Genomic DNA, 19,431 nt, shown 5'->3' with positions numbered 1-19,431 from the left:
GCTCGTTGGAGCACAGATCAAGCACAGCGGCGAATCAGGAGCGGCATCATCATCACAACGGGTTGCAAAAGAATTGAGCCTACCTACAGCTGTCTCAGAGATACCGCTCCCTACCTATGTAGGTAGTAGAATCCATGCCCGGGTATTTTGTACACCCTTGAACCCCGCGTCTGCGTCCAGAGGTTTGCTCCAACTGCCCGCGTAGGGCGGGATACGCAGAGTTTGCGTCTTTTGCAGTCCACCGTAGTGTTCCGCAATGACAAAGCAAGCTTTGAGCTACAAGCCCGACGGACGGATTCTCACTCGACCCTTCCTTTGATTGAACCCTATATGGAGCCGCTCGCGTCCGCTGCAGCAGTGCTGTAAGGCCCAGAGATGCTCGTTTTGGACATCTCACCACTCGAACACCTTTTCCATGTGGAAGGCGCCATCGCTGCCCTTCTCCAGCACGCCGACCTCGGTGATAATACCATCGATCAACTCGGCAGGAGTAACGTCAAACGCAGGATTCCAGACATCGATGCCGTTGGCAGCGATGCTCACCGTTTCGACCACCTTCAGGTCCAAAGACGCGCCATCAAATCGCGGTCCCTTGACAAGCGTCATCTCTTTGCCTGGACGCTCCTCGATCACAATGTCCTGACCGCTCTTGGTGTGCAAATCGATCGTCGTCCGCGGAGCTGCCACGAGGAACTTCACTCCGTGATGCTTTGCATTGACAGCGAGCGAGTACGTGCCGATCTTGTTTGCAGTGTCCCCGTTGGCAGCAACTCTGTCAGCACCAACCACGATGGCTGCTATCCTCTTGGATTGGCCCTTCAGACGCAGTAGGGCCGCGGCCATGGAATCCGTCACCAGTGTCGCCGGAATCTTATCGTGTACGAGCTCGAATGCCGTCAAGCGAGAGCCCTGGTTGTATGGCCTCGTCTCGGTGCAGAAGGCGTGCATGAGATCACCGCTAGCATGGAGCGAGCGGATGACGCCAAGCGCGGTACCATAGCCGGCGGTGGCGAGCGACCTGCAGATATTAGATTGCACTTATCAGACGAGGAACTACGGAGGCAGTCCCATACCCGGTGTTGCAGTGAGTGATCACGCTGACCTGCCCGCTCTTGCCGGCCTCGGCATTCTTCATAATCCACTCGGCGCCGTGCTTGCCGATATTCTCGTTGTCCGACACGTCATCAACAAGCATCTTCTCCGCAGCTTGGACGTAGGCATCCTTGACGGATGTCCCAGAAGCACCCTGTGCGGCCGCAGCCGTATCAACCGTCTTCTTCAGCTTCCGAGCGGCGTCGGCGAGGTTGACAGCGGTTGGTCTGCTTGTCACTAAGTAATTGAGTTTTTCCTCGATGAAGGCGCGGACTTCCTCGGCAACGGAGGACAGCTCGTTTCTGGAAGCAATGGCCTCGAGTTCAACGGCCAAGCCAAGGGCGGCGACAATCGCGATGGCGGGGGCACCCCGGGTGCGCATCTCTTTGATGGCGTGCCACGCATCCTGTGCGGAGCAGGCTTGGTCGAAGACCTCCTCGTGGGGCAGACGCAGCTGGTCGAGGATTAGGAGCGAGCCGCGCTCGTACTTGATCGCTTGAAGGGCCATGGTGGGCGTGTTGGCGGGGCACGATGGCGCGAGAGTAGCACGACGCGAACCTTTTCTTTTTCTCTGGGTGCAGGGTCTGTGTGGCGGGGGGCGCACGTCATGATTGCCCGCCGCTCGACCAGGGCTCCCCGGCCAACAGCTCCCCCACAGCTCTCTTTCTCCGCGCTCTTGTCAACTACATCATCACTCAACCCCAGCACCTACGACAATGGCCTCCAAGCTCTCAATCTCGTCTACCCTGCCGCTGCTCAACAGCTCCGCTCAGATTCCGCGGCTCGGATTTGGCGTGTACAAGTCTCCCGCCGAAACATGCGTCCGGTCGTGCCTGACAGCCCTCAAAGCTGGCTACCGCCATATCGATACGGCTCAGTTCTACGCAAACGAGGAACAAGTCGGCCAGGCGGTCAAGGAGTCCGGCATCCCGCGCTCGGAAATTTACATCACAACCAAGGTCCTGACCGCGTCGTCCGATGTGCCCGCAACGTACCAGAGGATTGTGGACAGCGTTAGGAAGCTGGACGATCGTCCCGACGGCTACGTTGACCTTTTCCTCATTCACAACGCCTCGACATCGGCCGAAGGCAACAAGATCATGTGGGCGGCGCTGGAGCAGGCCAAGACCGAAGGCAAAGTCAAGGACATCGGCGTAAGCAACGCTGGCAAGCAGCACGTTGAGGCTATGAAAGACTACGCGAAGGTCTGGCCACCAGCTGTGAACCAGATTGAGGTAAGCGTTGAGTTTCCCCCAATTCGTGGCATGAAACGCTGATGATCTTGTTAGCTGCACCCGTGGAACCAGCAACGCGAGGCCGTGAAATACAGCCAGTCGCAGGGGATCGTCGTCGAGGCGTACTGCCCACTGGTCAGAAACCTGAAGGCTGACGATAAAACGCTGCTCTCCGTCGCTGAGAGGCACAACAAGACGACCGCACAGGTCCTCATCCGGTACTGTTTGCAGAAGGATTGGGTCCCGCTGCCGAAGAGCGATACGTCCAGCAGGATTGAGGCAAATGCTGATGTCTTCGACTTTGAGCTCAATGCTAAGGACATGGAGACTTTAGATAATCTAGACAAGGGATCTTGGGGGGCCATTGTCAAGGCTGTGGATAATTAAAGCACGAGAGACTGAGTCCTCCTGACCGTGAGGTAGGGCCAAACTCTATTGATCTGATCTGCATCATCAATACATCAATCGCAAATAGCTTTTTGCCTCATCAACTACTCGTTCGGACTCTGAGAAATGACCTTAAGCATGTTGACATTCACGTGGCAACTGGCCGATATTAAGACCGTAAAAACGAAACGCGGACCCACCGAACAGGATCTTGAAAATTCCAGCAAAACCGCAGCACCGAAAGATACTACACATCGCTGAACATATCAGTGTATCAGATCAGATGTGATCTGACCCCGAAGTCCCTCAACTTCCCGATTCGGCAAGCCCCAAGCGATCACATTCGAGCCTCAATATTCTCAAATGATGATGCCACATGAAAGCATTGGTGAGACTTTCCATGTACATCGCACCCTTCACACATGCTCAATCGGTGCGGGACGTCGATGGACAAGAGCGTTGAGCCCAAACCACCAAAAAAAAAAAAAAAAACCAGAAATAGAAATCGATTTCTTCAATTGATAGACTCCAAGCCCCCGTTTTCAGTGCGATGAAAGCCAAGTTGCTTTTTTTTTATCGATTTTGTTATCGATGCTGGCTCAAAGAAGCAAGCCGCCCAGCGCAGTCATACAAGTCATATCACATAGCTTCGTCCCTACCCTGCTAGACCTCCCCCCCCCTCTAGACCATAATGAAAGAATGTGAAAGACCCAAAATAACCGGCATTTGACAACCGACGAACCTTCATCTAAGGAGTTGCGGGCTCAAAATAGGTTCTGAAACCGGCTTCTTGATCAAAGCCACAGTCTACGACCACCTCGTAGCAAGCCATAAGAAGTTTGGGAAATCTTGTAGTCCAGTACCTGAGGTATCCGTCTGGGAGCAGGCCCACTTTTGCCTGAACGTCGGACGGCATATCGTAGTAGTGGTTTTTCTTGTTGCGCAACGCTCGCAGCAAATCCAGCATCTTGTCGCCGTTGTATTTACGCTGCTTACCAAGCGTATCGATGAATTTGCGGTCGAGTTTGGACAGGAAGTCGGGGAACTTGCTATACGCGTGGTTGGAATTCTGACCCTTGGGAGCAGGGCACATGACTTCAACGTTCCGCGCTTCTAGTCTGCAGAGAGACGCCGACGGCGGCTCACGTGGCTCGAATTCGAATCGATCCGACACTTGGCAGAGGAAGGTGAGTCTTTTCTCAGGCGACCAGAAGAACGGATGCTGCATGACCTGCATAGCAGTAGGACGGTCGACCGGGTTGTTGGAGAGCATGCGAGAGATGAGATGGATCGGCTCCTCCGAATCATCGCCCAAATACTCAAGCTTACTGAAGTTGAACTTGTTCTTCTTGATATTGAGCTCACGGATTTGCATCCAGCCCTCCTCATCATCGAACGGGTGAGAGCCATTGGTCAGAACGTAGAAGAAGACGCAGCCAAGGGAGAAGATGTCCACGGATCTCTTGACGCCTTGGGTGACAGGATCGTTGGATGTTGACGAATCCCGTTGGCTTGAGCTCATACGTCCTTCGGATTCTTTCGGCTTGAGGATCAGCTCCGGCGCCTTCCAGCCAATGGTGCCCGCGTTGTTTGTAGTACCAACGAGAGTGCTGACGTTGTCCGGAAGAGTCTTGCAAAGTCCGAAGTCCGAGATGACGAAACGAGGCCCTCCGGTCTGGTTCTTCTTCGGGTAAGCTATGAGGATGTTCTGCGGCTTGATGTCGCGATGGATGATTCTCAAGCTGTGGAGGTGATTCAAGCCGGCTGCGAGTTGGTACAGTGCCCTTGGCACATCGGTATTGATCTCATTGACCAATCCGATCTGTTGATCCGTCCATGGGTCGTCTGCCCGACCGTCTTTGTAGAGGTCCCAAAGGCTGGCTTGGCAGAGTTCCACTGCAATGTAGAGAAAGTTCTCGTCCTTTTGCTTGCAAAAATAGCGGATGACGTTCGGGTGATCGTCACTTTGGGTAAGAAGACTGACTTCCTGGTCGGCAAGCTCGTAGTATTGTGGGAGCATCCGCTTGACCGCAACATCACGGCCTTCAAACTTCCCCTCGAAGACGAAAGTACCTCCACTTCCGCTACCAAGCACCTTGTCGGTGATTGTCAAGTTATGGATTCTGACCGAATTAGCACAAGCACCTCATGGCCTTGCCTTGCTCTCTGCACTTACTGTTTCGCGGAGGAGAAATCCGACATGCTCTGTCCATTGGTAGGGCTACCGTCAGCGCCGTCGATTTGATCCTCACCGAATTTTTTGACGTTTGCAACAACCTTCTCCGTCTCTTCACCTTCGGACTCGGCATTGTTGTTCTTTCTGTTCTTGTTGCGCTTTCTACCACCGCGCTGGCCACGGTGGGCTTTCTTCTTCTTGGGCGTCTCCTGCCCGTTTTCGCCCTCGTCGGTAGGCTGAGGCGAATCGACTCGTGCCAGGGCCTGACCAGCCTGCGGACCACCTTCGGTGCCATTATCTATCGGCCCTTCCTCACCGGGAACGGTGATCTCCTCACCACCCATCTGAAACCTGACCTTGCGCTCCTCTGGCGGCTGTTCGGCTAGTGGCTCGTCCTTGAGCGACTCTGCGACCTCGATTTGGGTCACATTTGGAGACACTCGAGGAGGATGAGGTGCATTGAACCTGAAGTTTTCCAGCGGCCTGTGTAAAGTTTTCTTCCAGTCACCGCTTAGCGAAGCGCCGAGGATGAGGAAGAGGGTTGCCACCAGAAATGTCCAGATTGACAAATGCCACACCGGAGCCTGAGCAATGGACGGTTTCGGAGGGGGTATTTCGGTCTGAACAGGCTCCTGCCCCAGCTCCTTTGGCGCGCCGATCGGGAGGACGTCCTCAGCGCCTCCGATCATCGGTATATGATGGCTCGTGTGTGTCAAAGAGTGGACGCCAATAAGCAACGGCTTGAGCGAGCCTTGCTGAGTGTGCCAGTTGACCGCAGAGAAGTCGTTCCAGTTGAGCGTATAGCACAATGCTGGCGAGGCACCGTCGGTAACTGCGGGGTAGCTGATTTCAGACATAGCATACCAACTTCCATTTTCAGTGCAGTTCAGGAAGACATCTTGCTGGTATTCTTGCATTGTGGCAGGGCCAGGAGGTTGTGGAAGAAGGACCAGAGATGTGTCACGGGAGTTGGCATGGAACGGTCGCACGATGTCGTACACGCGGACAACTGGAGAGTCGAACTTGTTGTGGTAGACGTTCCTTTCCTTGTCCTTGGTGTGATCCAACGCATAGATGTTTCCATCGTACTTGCTGTAGATATACTTGTTGTCCATCGTCGATGAGTACTGAAGCTGGAGGTCGCGGTCCCTGTTGTTGGGGGCCCATTCAAAATACTTGATTGTGCAAATCGGCGTGCCCGTGTCTCTGTTGGCGATTCCGACCGTGTACTCCGTGCGACCGAGAGCAAGTGTCCCGATAGACTCGCATTCATCCTCGTCAATCCCCTCGAGTCCGCTAATGCGACGGCAGCTGCCGTCATCGATGACGGACGAGCCTCCGGAACTGAATTGCTTCAGGATTCGACCGGTAGCGGCATCGACCGTGTAGAGAGTGTTCTTCTTCTCTGCCGTGTACACCACCGGCGGATCATCGCTTGCGTAGGGCGACAGCTCCTCGGCCAGCTGCCTCACCGTCAGGTTCAGCTTGTGGATGCCGATGTTCGGGGCCGGAGTAGCAACGTAAAGATCCCCGTCCTGGTTCGGCTCAACGATCCACTCCGGGCCGTCGTCCTGGACATCGCTTCCTTCGGACTTGTTCCGCTGGTGGTAGACCATGTCGACCATAGGGCGGTCGGCAAAGAGCGTCCATCGCTCCTCTCCGGTGTTTCTATCTCTCGCGTAAATCTTGCCATCAACGGTCGCCAGAAGGACAAAATCCTCGACTTCCCAATCCTGCAGGGACCGCGCACGATGTCGCGAGGAAAGGCCACCGGAGGGGCCGGCGGCCGACCTGGCAGGAGGTGCTCGAACAGCGAACTCGGAGTCTGCTGGAGCCAAAGTCGCAATGGCGCGCTCGTTCTTGGGAATGAAGGGCACGTTGCGGTATCGGTTGTTGTTGTTGTTGTTGTTGCTGAGGCTGGGGTTGCGCTGGTTGGACCCTGGAGCGGCGGACTCGGACAGGGCGTCTAGATGGGCGGACGACCACGGTCGATGGTCGGCAGTGTCGCGGAGGAGCTCCTCGCGAGGGGAGTTGCGGACGGCATGGTGTTGGTGGCCGGGCTGCTGCTGCTGAGCGGAGGCCACAAAAGGAAACACGAGCAGTAAGGCGATCAGGGTCGAGCTCAAAGCGGCAGAGGTCCTGCCGGGAGGCCGACGGCGCGGCATGAAGGTGGTTTAGACGATAGAGGACTCAGCCCGGCGTAGGCCTTTTAGCGGAGAGCAGACAGGCATGAGAAGGGATGGATGGGGAGGGTGGGCGGTCGAGGCTGGCAGAAGAATGGTCAAAGTCAGCACACGAGGAGGTGTGGTGTGCGGGCCAAGCGCTGAAAGGCGAGAGCACCAGGCGTGAGGCAGGGGTCGGCTCGAACGAGGGAGGGGCCTGCCCTTGGCGCCCTACAAAACCCCAACCACCAAGGCGGCCCGCTGCGTGCGTGCCACGGTGCCTGGCGCCGCTTGCCAGAGCAATGATGCGCACCCTTTGTCGCGCCTAAGCCGTGTGTCCCGGCAGCGGCCCCGTTCACAGCAGCCCGCCCGCCGACGCGAGGACGCAGCTGCCGTCGCCGCCGCAATCCCTTTGCCGTGTACAGCCGCTGCTCCGCCGTTTCAGACTCGCGCGATGCTGCGCGGATGGCGTGCGCATCCGCCCAGCGAGCCCTTGCGAGCTCCGCGCAGAAAAAAGTGTGCGGTCGTCGAACGCATTGCGTGTCGCCAGGCCCTTGCGGCGCGCTCAAGAATGCAAGGCCCACACAGGCTCCCGCACCCTGCAGCCATCGTTTGCACCGAAGCGGCGGCAGTGAGAAAAGGTATGCAGACGAGAGAGCGGCGCTCCAGGGGCACTTCTTGCCACCACGAGCGCCGCTATGCAAAAAGCCCGCAGCCGTCAGTGACAACCGCTGCACGAGCGGCCCCGGCCAGGCTCGGGTGCACTAATTGCTTCCCCGCGGGGGGGCTGAAGATCGTCCTCTACCTAGCTGCTAGGTAGCGCGCTGTTGGCTGCCTCAGCCCGCCGCGATCGTTTGGCCGCGAGGCAACAAAGAAAACCCCAAAATTTGCGGCAATCTTCCATTCTTCTTCCGCCCTCCTACCGTGACGTAAGGCGCACAAACAGGGCAAGCCGCCCTGGCATGCAAAAGCCTGGTAGTATTATTGTCCGCCCTGCCGGCTCCCTCCTTCGGAGCATATGCGACGGAGAAAAGCCCGCAAGAAATGTGGCCAATGAGCCACGCCTGTGCAATCGTTGCCACCTTCTCCGGCGGTTAGGAATTATCACTGCACGAGTTCGCATCGGTCGTTCAATTTTCTGCATTCATATCGAGGCATTCAGTGTGGGTGGCGTGGCGCCGAGTTGGCCATCCTCGAACCAACCCGAACCCTCTGGCTCTGGTACACCAAGCTGAATCGTTCGGTATTCTTTGAGCTGCCGTGTTTTCTACTAGTACAACATCCCGTTCATGGTTTTTGCGTGCCCTTGGCCACCGCCTCCGCCATTACCCATGCCTCATGTGTCCCTGTCTCCTCACATACGGGTCCTCTGCCTCGGTGCGCTCCGGATGATGTTGTCAACTCTCAGCAACAGCTGCCATCATGTCAGTCACGTCGAACATTTAATTTGTGTAGGTGGGTGGCCCGTGTACTTACCTCAGCCGCCTCACTCGCCGACGAAACAACCGCACGCTTGAGCTTGTAGCTTTCGATGACGCCAAGCTCCCTCATGTCCGCGATGCCTCCGCCAGGAGTCAGAAGGTCGAGTCCAGAGCTCGTCATACCCGAGTAAACGGCCTTTCTTAGCCTAGCAACAAGGTCGCTGGAGTCGTAACCAGCGTTGTCAGCCAGGATGGTGGGCAGTTGCCGCAGGGCTTTGGCGAAAGCTTCGACAGCGAGGGCCTTCTTGCCGGCAACGTTCTGCGAGGCCTGCTCAACAGCCTTGGCCATGTTGATCTCTGCGCAGCCACCTCCCAGCGTTGTCCTGGGCTCCTTGACCGTCTGCGACAGTACGGCAAGAGCGTCGTGAAGGGACCTGTCGGCCTCGTCCAGAAGCTGCTCAGTGGCGCCGCGGAGGACAATCGTGCAAGCCTTGCCAGCCGCGACACCGGAGAACCTGATGAGAGTGTCCTCACCAATGATGACCTCCTCAATGAGGTCGCAGTGACCAAGCTTGACGTTCTCAGGGTGGTCGAAAGTAGAAGTGATTTCGCCCCCAGTGACAAGGGCCAGTCTCTCCACACCGTCGAAGTCGGCATGCTCAATGGAGCAGATACCAGCATCGGCAAACAGTTGCTCCGGCCAATTGTAGATGAGCTGCCTGTTGACGAAGCAGTTGATACCGTGAGACTTGATCTTGTCCACCTTCGCCTTCATCTTCTCCCGCTCAGCCTTCTCTAGCTCAGCAAGCTTACCAGTGCCATCGACCTTCACTCTCGCGCCGAAGATCTTGATTTTATCCGTATCCATGGCAGTGTTGGCAATCAGAATGTTCGCGTTCTCGATCCTCTTGGGCTGGTTCACGCCGAACTTCTTGTCCAAAATGAAGCCCTCCTCAAGGTACGAGTCCTTGAGTTTCCCACCCGCCTTTTTGATGATCTGGATGTGTGTGAGGTCGCTGGAACCCTGCAGCCTAAGCACAGCATCGACGGCAAGCTCGGCGAATTGATCGCGATCCTGGCTCAGCACCTTGGAGCTCAGGGTGGTCCTGGCGATGGCGATGAGGTCCTTCCGGAAGGCCTGGAGGTCGTTGCTGTTGTTCACGGCAGTCTTCTCCAACGCCTCAAGCGCAGCGCGGCTTGCTATCCGGTAACCCTCGATGATGGTCTGAGGGTGGATCTTCTGGTTGACCAGCTGTTCCGCCTCGCGCAGCAGCTCCGCAGCCAGGACGGCCACGGACGTGGTGCCGTCTCCGACCTCGTCATCCTGAACCTTGGAGATGTTGACCAGCACCTTTGCAGCGGCGTTATCGAGGGCAATAGACTTGAGGATGGTAGCGCCGTCGTTGGTGACCATGATCTCGCCGGTGGAGCTGAGGGGCAGTCGTTAGCTGGCGGTCCAAGGCAGGCGATGGCAACACGCACGCAGATTGTAATATCTTGTCCATTCCCTTGGGGCCCAACGTGCTCTTCACAAGGTCGCCCACGGCGATGGCACCAACGAAGGCGGAAAGACGAGCATTCTCGCCCCTCTCTTCCTGTACGTCTTCTGCGAAGATCTGGGTGGGGTTCTGAGAAGACTAGGGGGGCGTCAGCGGGAGCTGCAGGGCTGCAGGACAAAAAGAAGACGAACCATCGTGAGGGGTGTGGCAGAGGCAGACGGCGACTCGCAGGGGGTAAGTGGAGTGGGCCGTGTGCGCTTCTGGTGTTGCTCCCAAAAAGGACCCCGACGCGTTGGTCGGCGTGAAATCTGCGGGCAGGGCAGCGGCAACGTCTTGGCGCCGACTCCCGCGGCGAGCTATGGAACATGCGAGACGCGACAGCACCCGTTGCCCGCAGCCCGCCACCCAACACCTAACACCCTCAGCGCTTCCCTGGCACCATGTCCAAGCGGCAAGCCGACTCGCTCGATGACGCAGTCCAGAGTGACTCGCCCGCCGCCAAACGAGCTCGCACCGAAGAGCTCGCCGACGAGAACGAGGCGGCTCCCGCCAATGGCCTGCCCATCCGCCAGAACGGCCGGGAGAAGGTAGACGTTGCAGATGCTGTGGAGGAGCCGCACCAAGAGCTAGAAGAGGCAGGTGTGCTGGATGACGAGGGCGATGAGCCCGCAGTCACGGCTCCGACGCGCCAGGCAGCTCCGGCGGAGGGCTACAACGATCTCTACCTGGACACAATTGATAGGAAGGTGTTGGACTTCGACTTTGAGAAACTATGCTCAGTCACGCTATCGAATATCAACGTCTATGCGTGCTTGGTGTGCGGACGGTACTACCAAGGCCGTGGGCCAAAGTCGCAAGCATACTTCCATGCGCTGGACGAGGGTCACCACGTGTACATCAACTTGGAGACAAAGAAAGTCTACGTCCTGCCCGAGGGCTACGAGGTGAAGAGCAAATCGCTCGAGGACATCAAGTTCGTGGCGGATCCGAGACTCTCCAGGGAGGAAGTGGTGAAGCTCGACAAGGAACAGAAAACCGCTTGGGATCTCGTTGGCCGCAAGTATATACCCGGCTTTGTTGGTATGAACAACATCAAGGCCAACGACTACTTCAACGTCGCGATACACGCCCTCGCGCATGTCACCCCTCTCCGCAACTTCTTCATGATCGAGAGCCTCTCCTCTAGACCCCAGCTTGCACAACGTTTCAGCACACTGGTACGCAAGATATGGAATCCCCGCGCATTCAAGGCGCACGTCTCACCCCATGAGCTTCTGCAAGAAATCGCGTTACGTTCGTCCAAACGCTTCACTCTTACAGAGCAGTCCGATCCTGTGGACTTCCTCCAATGGTTTCTCAACAATCTGCACCTTTCCCTTGGTGGAAGCAGAAGCAAACCCGGTTCCAGTATCGTGCAGCGCGTCTTCCAAGGCAGTTTGAAGATCGAGTCCCAACTCATCACGGCGCGCGCCGACGCAGCTGATCGCCTCCGTTTCGAGGACTCTGACGTGCAGTCCGAGAAGAGTCATTTCATGATTCTGACTCTTGACCTCCCGCCTCGGCCAGTCTTCCAGGATGAATTGGAGAAGAACATCATTCCGCAGGTGCCGTTGACGAGGATCATGTCCAAGTATGATGGCGTTTCGGCGCAAGAGCATCTCAACTACCGCAAGCGTTACCGCCTGCTGCACCCACTACCGCCGTACCTGCTATTCCACATCAAGCGCTTCAGCAAGAACAAGTTCGTCTCCGAACGCAACCCTACCATCGTCACCTTCCCCACGCGAAGCCTCGACATGAGTCCATACGTCGAGCCTAACCCTTCACTTCACCCGCCAGGTGAGCCTATTTGGTATGACCTCGTCGCAAACATCACGCACGAGGCCGTCCGGATTCGTGACGACAGTGTTGAAGGAGAGTCGGAGAAGAAGGTATGGAGGGTGCAGCTGAGGGACAAAAGTCGTGAAGACTGGCTTGAGGTACAAGACTTGTTCGTCGAAAAGGCGCGTGCAGAAACGCTATTCACGAAGGAGAGCTACGTGCAAGTCTGGGAGAAGCGGAGAGAACCGAGAAAGGGAAAGGCCAAAGCATGAGACTAGAGGCGCGTAGCATGAAGCCAGGCGGCAGGTTTGCATGTGGCGTGAAAGTATATATATAAAAGGGAACACAGGATATTCGTCAGTTGGTAGTTTAGTCTCCCATCACTGCAGGATGAGTCTTAAAATCCAGTAAAGTCATGGGCCGAAGCATCAACAGACACAAGCCCCAAGCAGCATCGTTCGCCAAACGGCGTGAACGAATAATACAGCAATGATCCAGATGTGTTTCCGGACCTAGCAGCCGATGGAAGCGTTGATGCCAAAATTCATGAATGAGGATGATGTGCAGTTGCTTTACCCCGCGTTGCTTGTGACACCACCCGCGCTGACCTCGCACACCCACCTCTGCAACTTATTTTGATTTATATTCGATACCCACTCCGAGTCATCATTCATACACCTATTTTAAACGTAGCAGGTTATCGAGGCTATGCGAATATGGGCGGGCTGGATGGCTCAGACGGATTCCGGGCGTTATGCATGAAAGCTTGGTCATCAAGATGGTTGTGCCTGTGATTCCAGAAAACACCTTCTTCAGCAGATGTCCTGGCCATTGCGGTAACAGCAGGACAGAGGCCAGAAGCTGTTGTAGAGATGTATCGTGGCATCGATGCATCATAAACCTGCCTGCCAAAGGTGGCTGAGATCAGGGGTCTGCGCCAAGAGCGAACGGAAGCATTACGGAGATGGGTGGGAAAGTATAAAGTAATTCGTCTCGACGCAGCGGTCAGCGTGCCATGCAGAACTAAATGCGCACCAAACAGGCACGCCTCCACCGTCAAACACCTGTGTTTTTTGTGTAACATGGTAGTCGTAGTAGAAGGGAGTACTGCTTAGTGGTGGTGGGGTCGGGTCGAGGATGAGCCCGAGCCACATCAAAAACAACCGGTGAACGGATCCATTCCTACTCCCGACTTGCCTCACCCCTGCTTCGACATGTGGCATATGGAAAGCAGGGCCAGGCGCTAAGTCTACCCTCGAACGTCGCGCCACCCTGGTCCAGTTATGTCATGCGTGCGAGACTGCAAAACGTGTGGCTGTGGTTGGGTTCGTGTGGTCAGTCGGCAGCTGCTGCGTGAGCCATGAGAGACCAAGGAGGCCGCCGTGACGGTGCCGCCGCCGCCGCCGCCACGAGTTCCCGCGGTATATACTAAGTCCATGGTCAAACTTCGCATCTGACCAGATCTTGGTAAATAGGATTGTGCTGTACACCCACCACCCGATTAACTCGGGCGGTTTTGGTAGGCGGGAAAGCCTCGTGGCTTCGCGAAACGCCTAATCGCGCTAAAGACTTGTTGCAACGTCCTCCTTCCCGGATCGTGGAGAAAGCGCGGCGCAGTTGGGGTAGTCGTGGGCTTGAAGGTCCCCGGCACCAAGACCGGGTCCCGGATTTTCCTTTGGGGACCCGGTATCCCAACGGGGCAACCGGCCGTTCTAGCGACTGCCTTTCTACTCTTTAAGTTTCCTTCTTTCGCTCTCGGCGCTTTCGACGCTGGCGGAGGATTGGTCCGGGCACCGCTGAGTCTTCCATCATACGTCTGAAATGCATGGAATGCTGTGCACGCACTCTAGGGAAGCGCAGAGGCTAGATGAGGAGGAGGTTCACGGCAACTTTGAACGTCTGGAGTTTTTGGGTTTCTGTGTAACTTTGCTTAACTGTTCAGGGCGGTGCTTGATTGGCCGGCAAAAGAGGTCGCTGGACGGAAGCGGTCAGGCCATGGGATGAAGCGAAGAGCTGGCAGAGGCCGCGATCCTTGGCTACGGCTCTGGTCGTTCGCCCAGACGCTCGCTAGCGCCCCGAGCGTAGCGGGACTGAGGACCGAGGGGTTTGTTGCTGCCGCCGCGTACGCTGCTCCGGCGGAGGATTTGAGAATGTTCGCGCTTTGAATAATGCGACAAGCGATGGGTCCAGGGCTCGGAGATAGCAAAGAGATGGAAGGAGAGTGTGGAGAGGCCGGTCCGTGTCAACCCAGCGGCCGGTGACTTCCGCGATGCGGCTCGAGGGCAGATTGCGGCATCTGGACACCCATGGTGCAATGCATTCTCTTGGCCGCTCGTCACATTCGGCAGATGACGGGGGCGGGGGATATCAGGCGAGCAGCTGTGGCTGTATCTTGGGCGAGCAAACACGGCGCCGCCGGGAGATGAGGGCATGTACATAAGGGCGCAGACTGAGTCAGCCTCAAAACGCAATATGAGGGTCGGAGGGAGGCGTTATCCGCGGAGGGTTCTGCGTGTGTAATAGCGAAACGTCTGGTGGGAGAGCGGGCGGGAGAACGAGCACGCGGCGCCGACTGCCCGATCTCGGCGGGGCTAGCAGGCGTGAGGCGATAAGCTATCAGCCCAATCCGGGGAGCTGTCCACGAGCCCGCCTGTCAACCGCCTGCCATCCCGACTGCTAACGCGCCCGCCGATCTCTCATCTCGCTGTCGACATGCTCCTTGTCGCTGCCATGTCTCCCTTGTCCGTGTACGAGACTCCGAGCTCCGCACGACCACGCGTCACAGTTGGTATATTATATTGCTCGCGCTAGCCCGCTGCCGCTCCTCCAGCGCCATCCTGTAAGCCCGACCCAATCTCCTCACCGCGAAAAGGACCAGCTGGTAACATGCCTTCCAAGACGCTCCTGATGCCCTCGCTGGCCGCGCTCTTCACGAGCCTGCTGTCCTCGCAGTCGGTCCTCGCCCATCCCCAGCATTCGGCAGAGCCGCGCCTGGGCGCTGTGGCTTCCGAATCCTCGGAATGCAGCACCATCGGCACTGGCTTGCTCAAGGCTGGCGGCACAGCTGCTGATGCTCTGGTTGGCACCGTCTTCTGCGTTGGTGTCATCGGCATGTACCATTCAGGTAGTTGTCGCACACCCCCACGTGAAGAGTGCTCGGCTTACTGATTGCTCCTCAGGAATCGGCGGCGGCGGCTTCATGACGGTGCGCAGCTCGAACGGCTCCTACGAGTTTATCGATTTCCGAGAATCCGCCCCGGCCGCGGCTTTTGAGGACATGTACACCAACGACACCGACTTGTCCATTTACGGCGGTCTGGCAAGGTCGGTCCATTCATCTCCGGGGTTTTACCCAGCGCAATGTTGATCTTGGGACGACAGTGGTGTGCCGGGCGAGCTGCGTGGTCTCGAATACCTCCACAAGCACTACGGCAAGCTCCCATGGAAGAATTTGGTCATGCCTGCCGTGAAGGTTGCGAGGAACGGATTCCGCGTCACCGAGGATCTTATCAAGTACATGGACTCGGCAACCGCAGGGCAGGACGATTTTCTTGTCAACAACCCTACATGGGCCGTTGACTTTGCTCCTCACGGCTACCGTGTCAAGCTCAACGAGACCATCACGCGCAAGCGCTATGCGGATACGCTGGAGGTCATCGCCAACGAGGGTGCCGAGGCTTTTTATACTGGCCCGATTGCGGATGCCACCATTGCTGCTCTGCAGGCGGCGAACGGTACTATGACCCTGGACGATCTCAAGAATTACACTGCAAGGATTCGGAAGCCGGTTTCCGTCGATTACAGAGGGTACAAGTTGACCACCGGTGGCGCGCCGTCCGGTGGCATTGTTGCTCTCAGTGCGCTGAAGATCGTCGAGGGATACAAGGACTTCGGCAATCCTGCAAACATCAACCTTACAACCCATAGGTTGGATGAGGCAATTAGGTTTGCTTACGGCGAGGTGGGTGTTATTAACCGTCACCCCATCATGGGAGCAGTTCAGCTAACAGACTTTTCAAGAGGACGGAGCTCGGCGACCCGGACTTTGTCGATGGCATGTACGAGTACATGGATCAGATGCTGAGCAAGAACACCACTTCTTTGATCCGTAGCAGGATCTCGGATTTCCACACGCAGAATGTGTCTGCCTATGACCCGGATGGAATTGAGAGCCTGGAGACTCCCGGCACTTCCCACGTCGTCACAGCCGACAAGTCAGGAATGGCTATCTCTCTAACGACAACCATCAACTTGCTCTTCGGTTCTCAGCTCATGGTTCCTGAGACTGGTGTCATCATGAATGATGAAATGAATGACTTCTCCATCCCCGGCGCATCGAATGCCTTCGGCTACATCCCTAGCCCAGTCAACTACGTTCGTCCTGGCAAGCGGCCCCTCTCCTCCATTGCCCCTGTCATTATCGAATATCCTAATGGTACCCTCTACATCTCCGTCGGCGCAGCTGGTGGATCTCGCATCATCACCTCCACCATTCAGAACATCCATCACATGCTGGATGAGGGTATGACTGCACCTGAGGCACTCGCCGAGCCCAGACTTCACGACCAGCTTGTCCCGTATTATGTCAGCTTCGAGTATGCTTACGACAACTCCACCGTCGAGTTTATGAAGGAGCGCGGCCATAACGTCACCTGGGTCGGCCCAGGACAGAGTACTGCTCAAGCTCTCAGGCTTCTGGGCAACGGCACTTTCGAAGCTGCCGGCGAGCCGAGGCAAAAGAATTCAGGTGGATTTGCTGTATAGACGGAGCTGGACAGGTAAAGGCAGTAGGAACGGAAGAAAGGGAAAAAAATTAGAAGGCCTTTACCCTTTACTGAGATGTTTTCATCAGTCCTTAGACAAAGCAGTCACTCCTCTCCCAATTTCAGCCGAATAGCCAGCAGGATGCAAGACCTTGGCTACATACTCTATATGAAAAGCTCGTGTCTCTGTGCTCTGACACTGATTCGGACTTGCAAAGAACAACTCTCTGTCTTGGTCTTTTAGCCTAGAGACGATTAGAACACATTTGATGACGCCCTCGTACTTCTCTACGAGACGTCAAACTACCAGCAAAGATCAAGTAAACAAGCACTTAGCTAGATCCAATGAAGTATGCGATCATTTCAACTCAAACGGGCATGGAAAATCAGCGCTACCTTCGCCATTGAAGTTTCTCATCATCCAACGACTGCTCATCACTTCTTTTCCGGATTCCTACAGATGGAGCCAACGGCGTCCATCACAACGACATCAACCATCTAGTTCGTCTCTTTGCTGTTGGCACTGCGGGATCGGGCGTCACCACGAGGGAAGTAAGAGAGTTGCGGAAGCCTTTAGGCTTGGGCTTTGCAACATACCTCTTTGCGCATCTGCGAGTGCAGCTATTCCCTGTCGCGAGTCACCCCAGTCGGGTTCTCGCTAAAGTGCGAGGATTCTTACTCAATTGCAGTAACAGCAGAATTTGGACAGACGAACTGCCCTTAATTATTGTTAAAGGGAGCTAAATGGCGGACAGCTAATTAGCCGCCAGCTTGAACCCATGCACTTGTACGCAGGGGTATGCAAACCCCCCCTGGAGGAACTCGCTACAAACGACACGGCATCAGGCCAACACGAGAGTGAAGACCGGCGGAGCGATGGACTGGATGAGGAGCTCACGCGGGGTCGCGAATCGGCGCACCCGCCCCCCTTCGGCTCTAACGCGTGTTGTGGGCAGATCCCGCGAACTTACCACCCCTGCTTCGAGCTTATTGTGCCAGCCACCTTCGCATCCTTGCCTGACTCGCGGCATGATTGTTGCCAGACGCGGAGTGGCTCCAGCTGACTGTGGGTCTTGGCTGGGAGGAAAGGTGAAGGGAAAAGAAAAGAAAACAGGGGCTCCGGAGACTGTGCATACATAGATTGGGCTTGCATGATGGAACCAGGCGCTCGGAAAGTGGATGGACTTGGCATCGTGTTGATCGGGAAGAGCGAGAGCTGACACGCAAGCCCCAATCGCCCGCCACCACGCCCGTTCAGATGCTTGTTCCACGTAGGTAGGTACATGGTCGCTGGCATGAGAGGAAATACTACTTGTGATAGACCGCCTGTGGGTGACAAGTCGTCCAGTATTAGATAGTCGGCGCAGGAGGGGCAAACACACGCCCGAAAAATGCTCCTGCGGCTGCGCAACGGATTTAGTTCGTCTTATTCTCCGTCCAGCAATCGTGGAGCGGACGGCGAGAGCGATGGTTTGTTGAGTGATGGGGTCGGGTACCAATATCGATTCGCTGCTTTCGGCCGGCTCCTCCGTTCCTGCAGCAGTACCTTGCGATAGGTGTGACTACTGAGCGAGACGCGGCTTACGCTCACGCGCGGAGCATCGGCTGGCTGCCTGTCAACCCGGCGGTTCGGCTCGCGGCGTCAGGGATTCGTTCCCGATAAGGGCGCCACGGCCGTTCCAGAGCTGCTCGACCATGCCACACGCACCTTCGCCTTCACTTTTCCCCATGTCGTCCTGCGTATCGCCTGGATACCCCATCTCGGTCAGAGTCTGCCGGTCGGGGCCCCGGGCAACCTGAGTCAATGCACGTCCGTATCCCACTCGCCTACCATACGTAGGCGACGCTAGGGCTGGTGATGGCGGGACAGCCTTGAAAAATGGCGATGGATTTGGCTAACGAAGGTGGGAAACAGGCTCAAATGTGTGTATGTATCTAGCCATGGTTGATGGATTCGATAGGCCGTATGGACAACCCGATGCCCCGCTGCTTCACTTGGGTTGTGCTACACGAGACAGCACTAGCAGGCGTCCAGCCTCGGCCGTCATTTTGCCGTGATCACACAAAGTCGTAGAATAGCGAAGTGAGTAGGGTTCCCTGTTGCGTTGTGTCCCTTCAGTGCTAGCAAGAGCTGGGCCATTCGTTCGTTGTTTGCGAGACGGCTTTTCCCCTACTTGGCAAGGTCACGGCTTAGAAACATCCACATAACTTGAGCAAGAACGGTACATCGATTGTACTTTTCTTTTCTTTTCTTCCCCCGGCTCTCTTTTTTTTTCTAGCCCAAACTCTGCATGGGATCCGACAGCATAAGCAGACGAGCGAAGCCGACGTATCGTGGTTCTTGATCTCCTTTTAGTCTAGCTCATCAATTCCCATGGGAGGAAATAGCACAGCCTTCTTCAAATCGACTTTGCTAATACCGTATTCAAAGTCTTTGCAGACTTCAGCATACTCAAAGCTCCGCTTTTCCGTATCCACGCCGAGCATATCAAGCAGCTCCGCGGCTTTGCTGGGCATGTATGGCTGCAACAGGATAGCTGCTATTCTTAGCGTTTCAGCGCAAATGAAAATGGTCCGGTCCACGTGAGGGCGGTGTTGTTCCGGCACAGCCGCAATGGCCTGTTTGGCTGCGGGGGGGCCGGCCTTGGGTACGTGGCTCCACGGAGCAGCGTCCTGGAGGAAGCGGTTGGTCTTGAGGAACACGTTGTCAGCGAATGTACCCTGATGCTGGGCGGTCCAAAAAAAAAAAAAAAAACCGCACCTCGTATACAACTTCCATGATGGTCTTCAGTCCACCGCTCACATCGAGATCCCGCAACTTCCGTTGCACATCTCCTGGGAGACGTGTCAGGAGGTCAAAATGGGCTCGCGCCTT

General features: G+C 56.2%; 8 protein-coding genes across 8 annotated transcripts; 3 read left to right on the top strand and 5 right to left on the bottom strand.

The window, feature by feature from the left end:
- Positions 1-393: 393 nt before the first annotated feature.
- MRI1 (S-methyl-5-thioribose-1-phosphate isomerase) lies at positions 394-1,600 on the bottom strand (the record flags this gene model as incomplete). Its single annotated transcript, XM_066778999.1, has 2 exons — positions 394-1,018; positions 1,074-1,600. 2 exons carry the CDS (start codon positions 1,598-1,600, stop codon positions 394-396), a joined length of 1,152 nt encoding a protein of 383 aa, XP_066631436.1.
- A 309-nt stretch (positions 1,601-1,909) lies between these two features.
- SLS55_007582 (uncharacterized protein) lies at positions 1,910-2,369 on the top strand (the record flags this gene model as incomplete). The annotated part of the gene is given in 2 exon segments (XM_066778998.1): positions 1,910-1,913; positions 1,933-2,369. The coding sequence occupies 2 exon segments, from the start codon at positions 1,910-1,912 to the stop codon at positions 2,367-2,369; spliced, it is 441 nt and encodes a 146-aa protein (XP_066631435.1).
- Positions 2,370-3,462: 1,093 nt separating this feature from the next.
- On the bottom strand, positions 3,463-4,864 carry IRE1_2 (bifunctional endoribonuclease/protein kinase ire1; the record flags this gene model as incomplete). The annotated part of the gene is made up of 2 exons (XM_066778997.1): positions 3,463-4,837; positions 4,860-4,864. 2 exons carry the CDS (start codon positions 4,862-4,864, stop codon positions 3,463-3,465), a joined length of 1,380 nt encoding a protein of 459 aa, XP_066631434.1.
- A 22-nt stretch (positions 4,865-4,886) lies between these two features.
- On the bottom strand, positions 4,887-6,934 carry IRE1_1 (bifunctional endoribonuclease/protein kinase ire1; the record flags this gene model as incomplete). Its single annotated transcript, XM_066778996.1, has 2 exons — positions 4,887-6,807; positions 6,930-6,934. The coding sequence occupies 2 exons, from the start codon at positions 6,932-6,934 to the stop codon at positions 4,887-4,889; spliced, it is 1,926 nt and encodes a 641-aa protein (XP_066631433.1).
- Positions 6,935-8,477: 1,543 nt separating this feature from the next.
- Positions 8,478-10,052, bottom strand: CCT2 (T-complex protein 1 subunit beta; the record flags this gene model as incomplete). The annotated part of the gene is made up of 2 exons (XM_066778995.1): positions 8,478-9,890; positions 10,047-10,052. The coding sequence occupies 2 exons, from the start codon at positions 10,050-10,052 to the stop codon at positions 8,478-8,480; spliced, it is 1,419 nt and encodes a 472-aa protein (XP_066631432.1).
- Positions 10,053-10,412: 360 nt separating this feature from the next.
- On the top strand, positions 10,413-12,065 carry ubp10 (Ubiquitin carboxyl-terminal hydrolase 10; the record flags this gene model as incomplete). The annotated part of the gene is made up of 1 exon (XM_066778994.1): positions 10,413-12,065. One exon carries the CDS (start codon positions 10,413-10,415, stop codon positions 12,063-12,065), a length of 1,653 nt encoding a protein of 550 aa, XP_066631431.1.
- A 3,716-nt stretch (positions 12,066-15,781) lies between these two features.
- SLS55_007577 (uncharacterized protein) lies at positions 15,782-16,557 on the top strand (the record flags this gene model as incomplete). Its single annotated transcript, XM_066778993.1, has 2 exons — positions 15,782-15,790; positions 15,814-16,557. The coding sequence occupies 2 exons, from the start codon at positions 15,782-15,784 to the stop codon at positions 16,555-16,557; spliced, it is 753 nt and encodes a 250-aa protein (XP_066631430.1).
- Positions 16,558-18,908: 2,351 nt separating this feature from the next.
- Positions 18,909-19,335, bottom strand: MSM1_2 (methionyl-tRNA synthetase; the record flags this gene model as incomplete). Its single annotated transcript, XM_066778992.1, has 2 exons — positions 18,909-19,283; positions 19,327-19,335. 2 exons carry the CDS (start codon positions 19,333-19,335, stop codon positions 18,909-18,911), a joined length of 384 nt encoding a protein of 127 aa, XP_066631429.1.
- Positions 19,336-19,431: the final 96 nt, after the last annotated feature.

Source organism: Diplodia seriata (assembly GCF_021436955.1).
Source record: "Diplodia seriata strain FDS-637 chromosome Unknown scaffold_7, whole genome shotgun sequence".
NCBI lineage: Eukaryota > Fungi > Ascomycota > Dothideomycetes > Botryosphaeriales > Botryosphaeriaceae > Diplodia > Diplodia seriata.
This window is presented reverse-complemented; position numbering and strand designations above follow the sequence as displayed.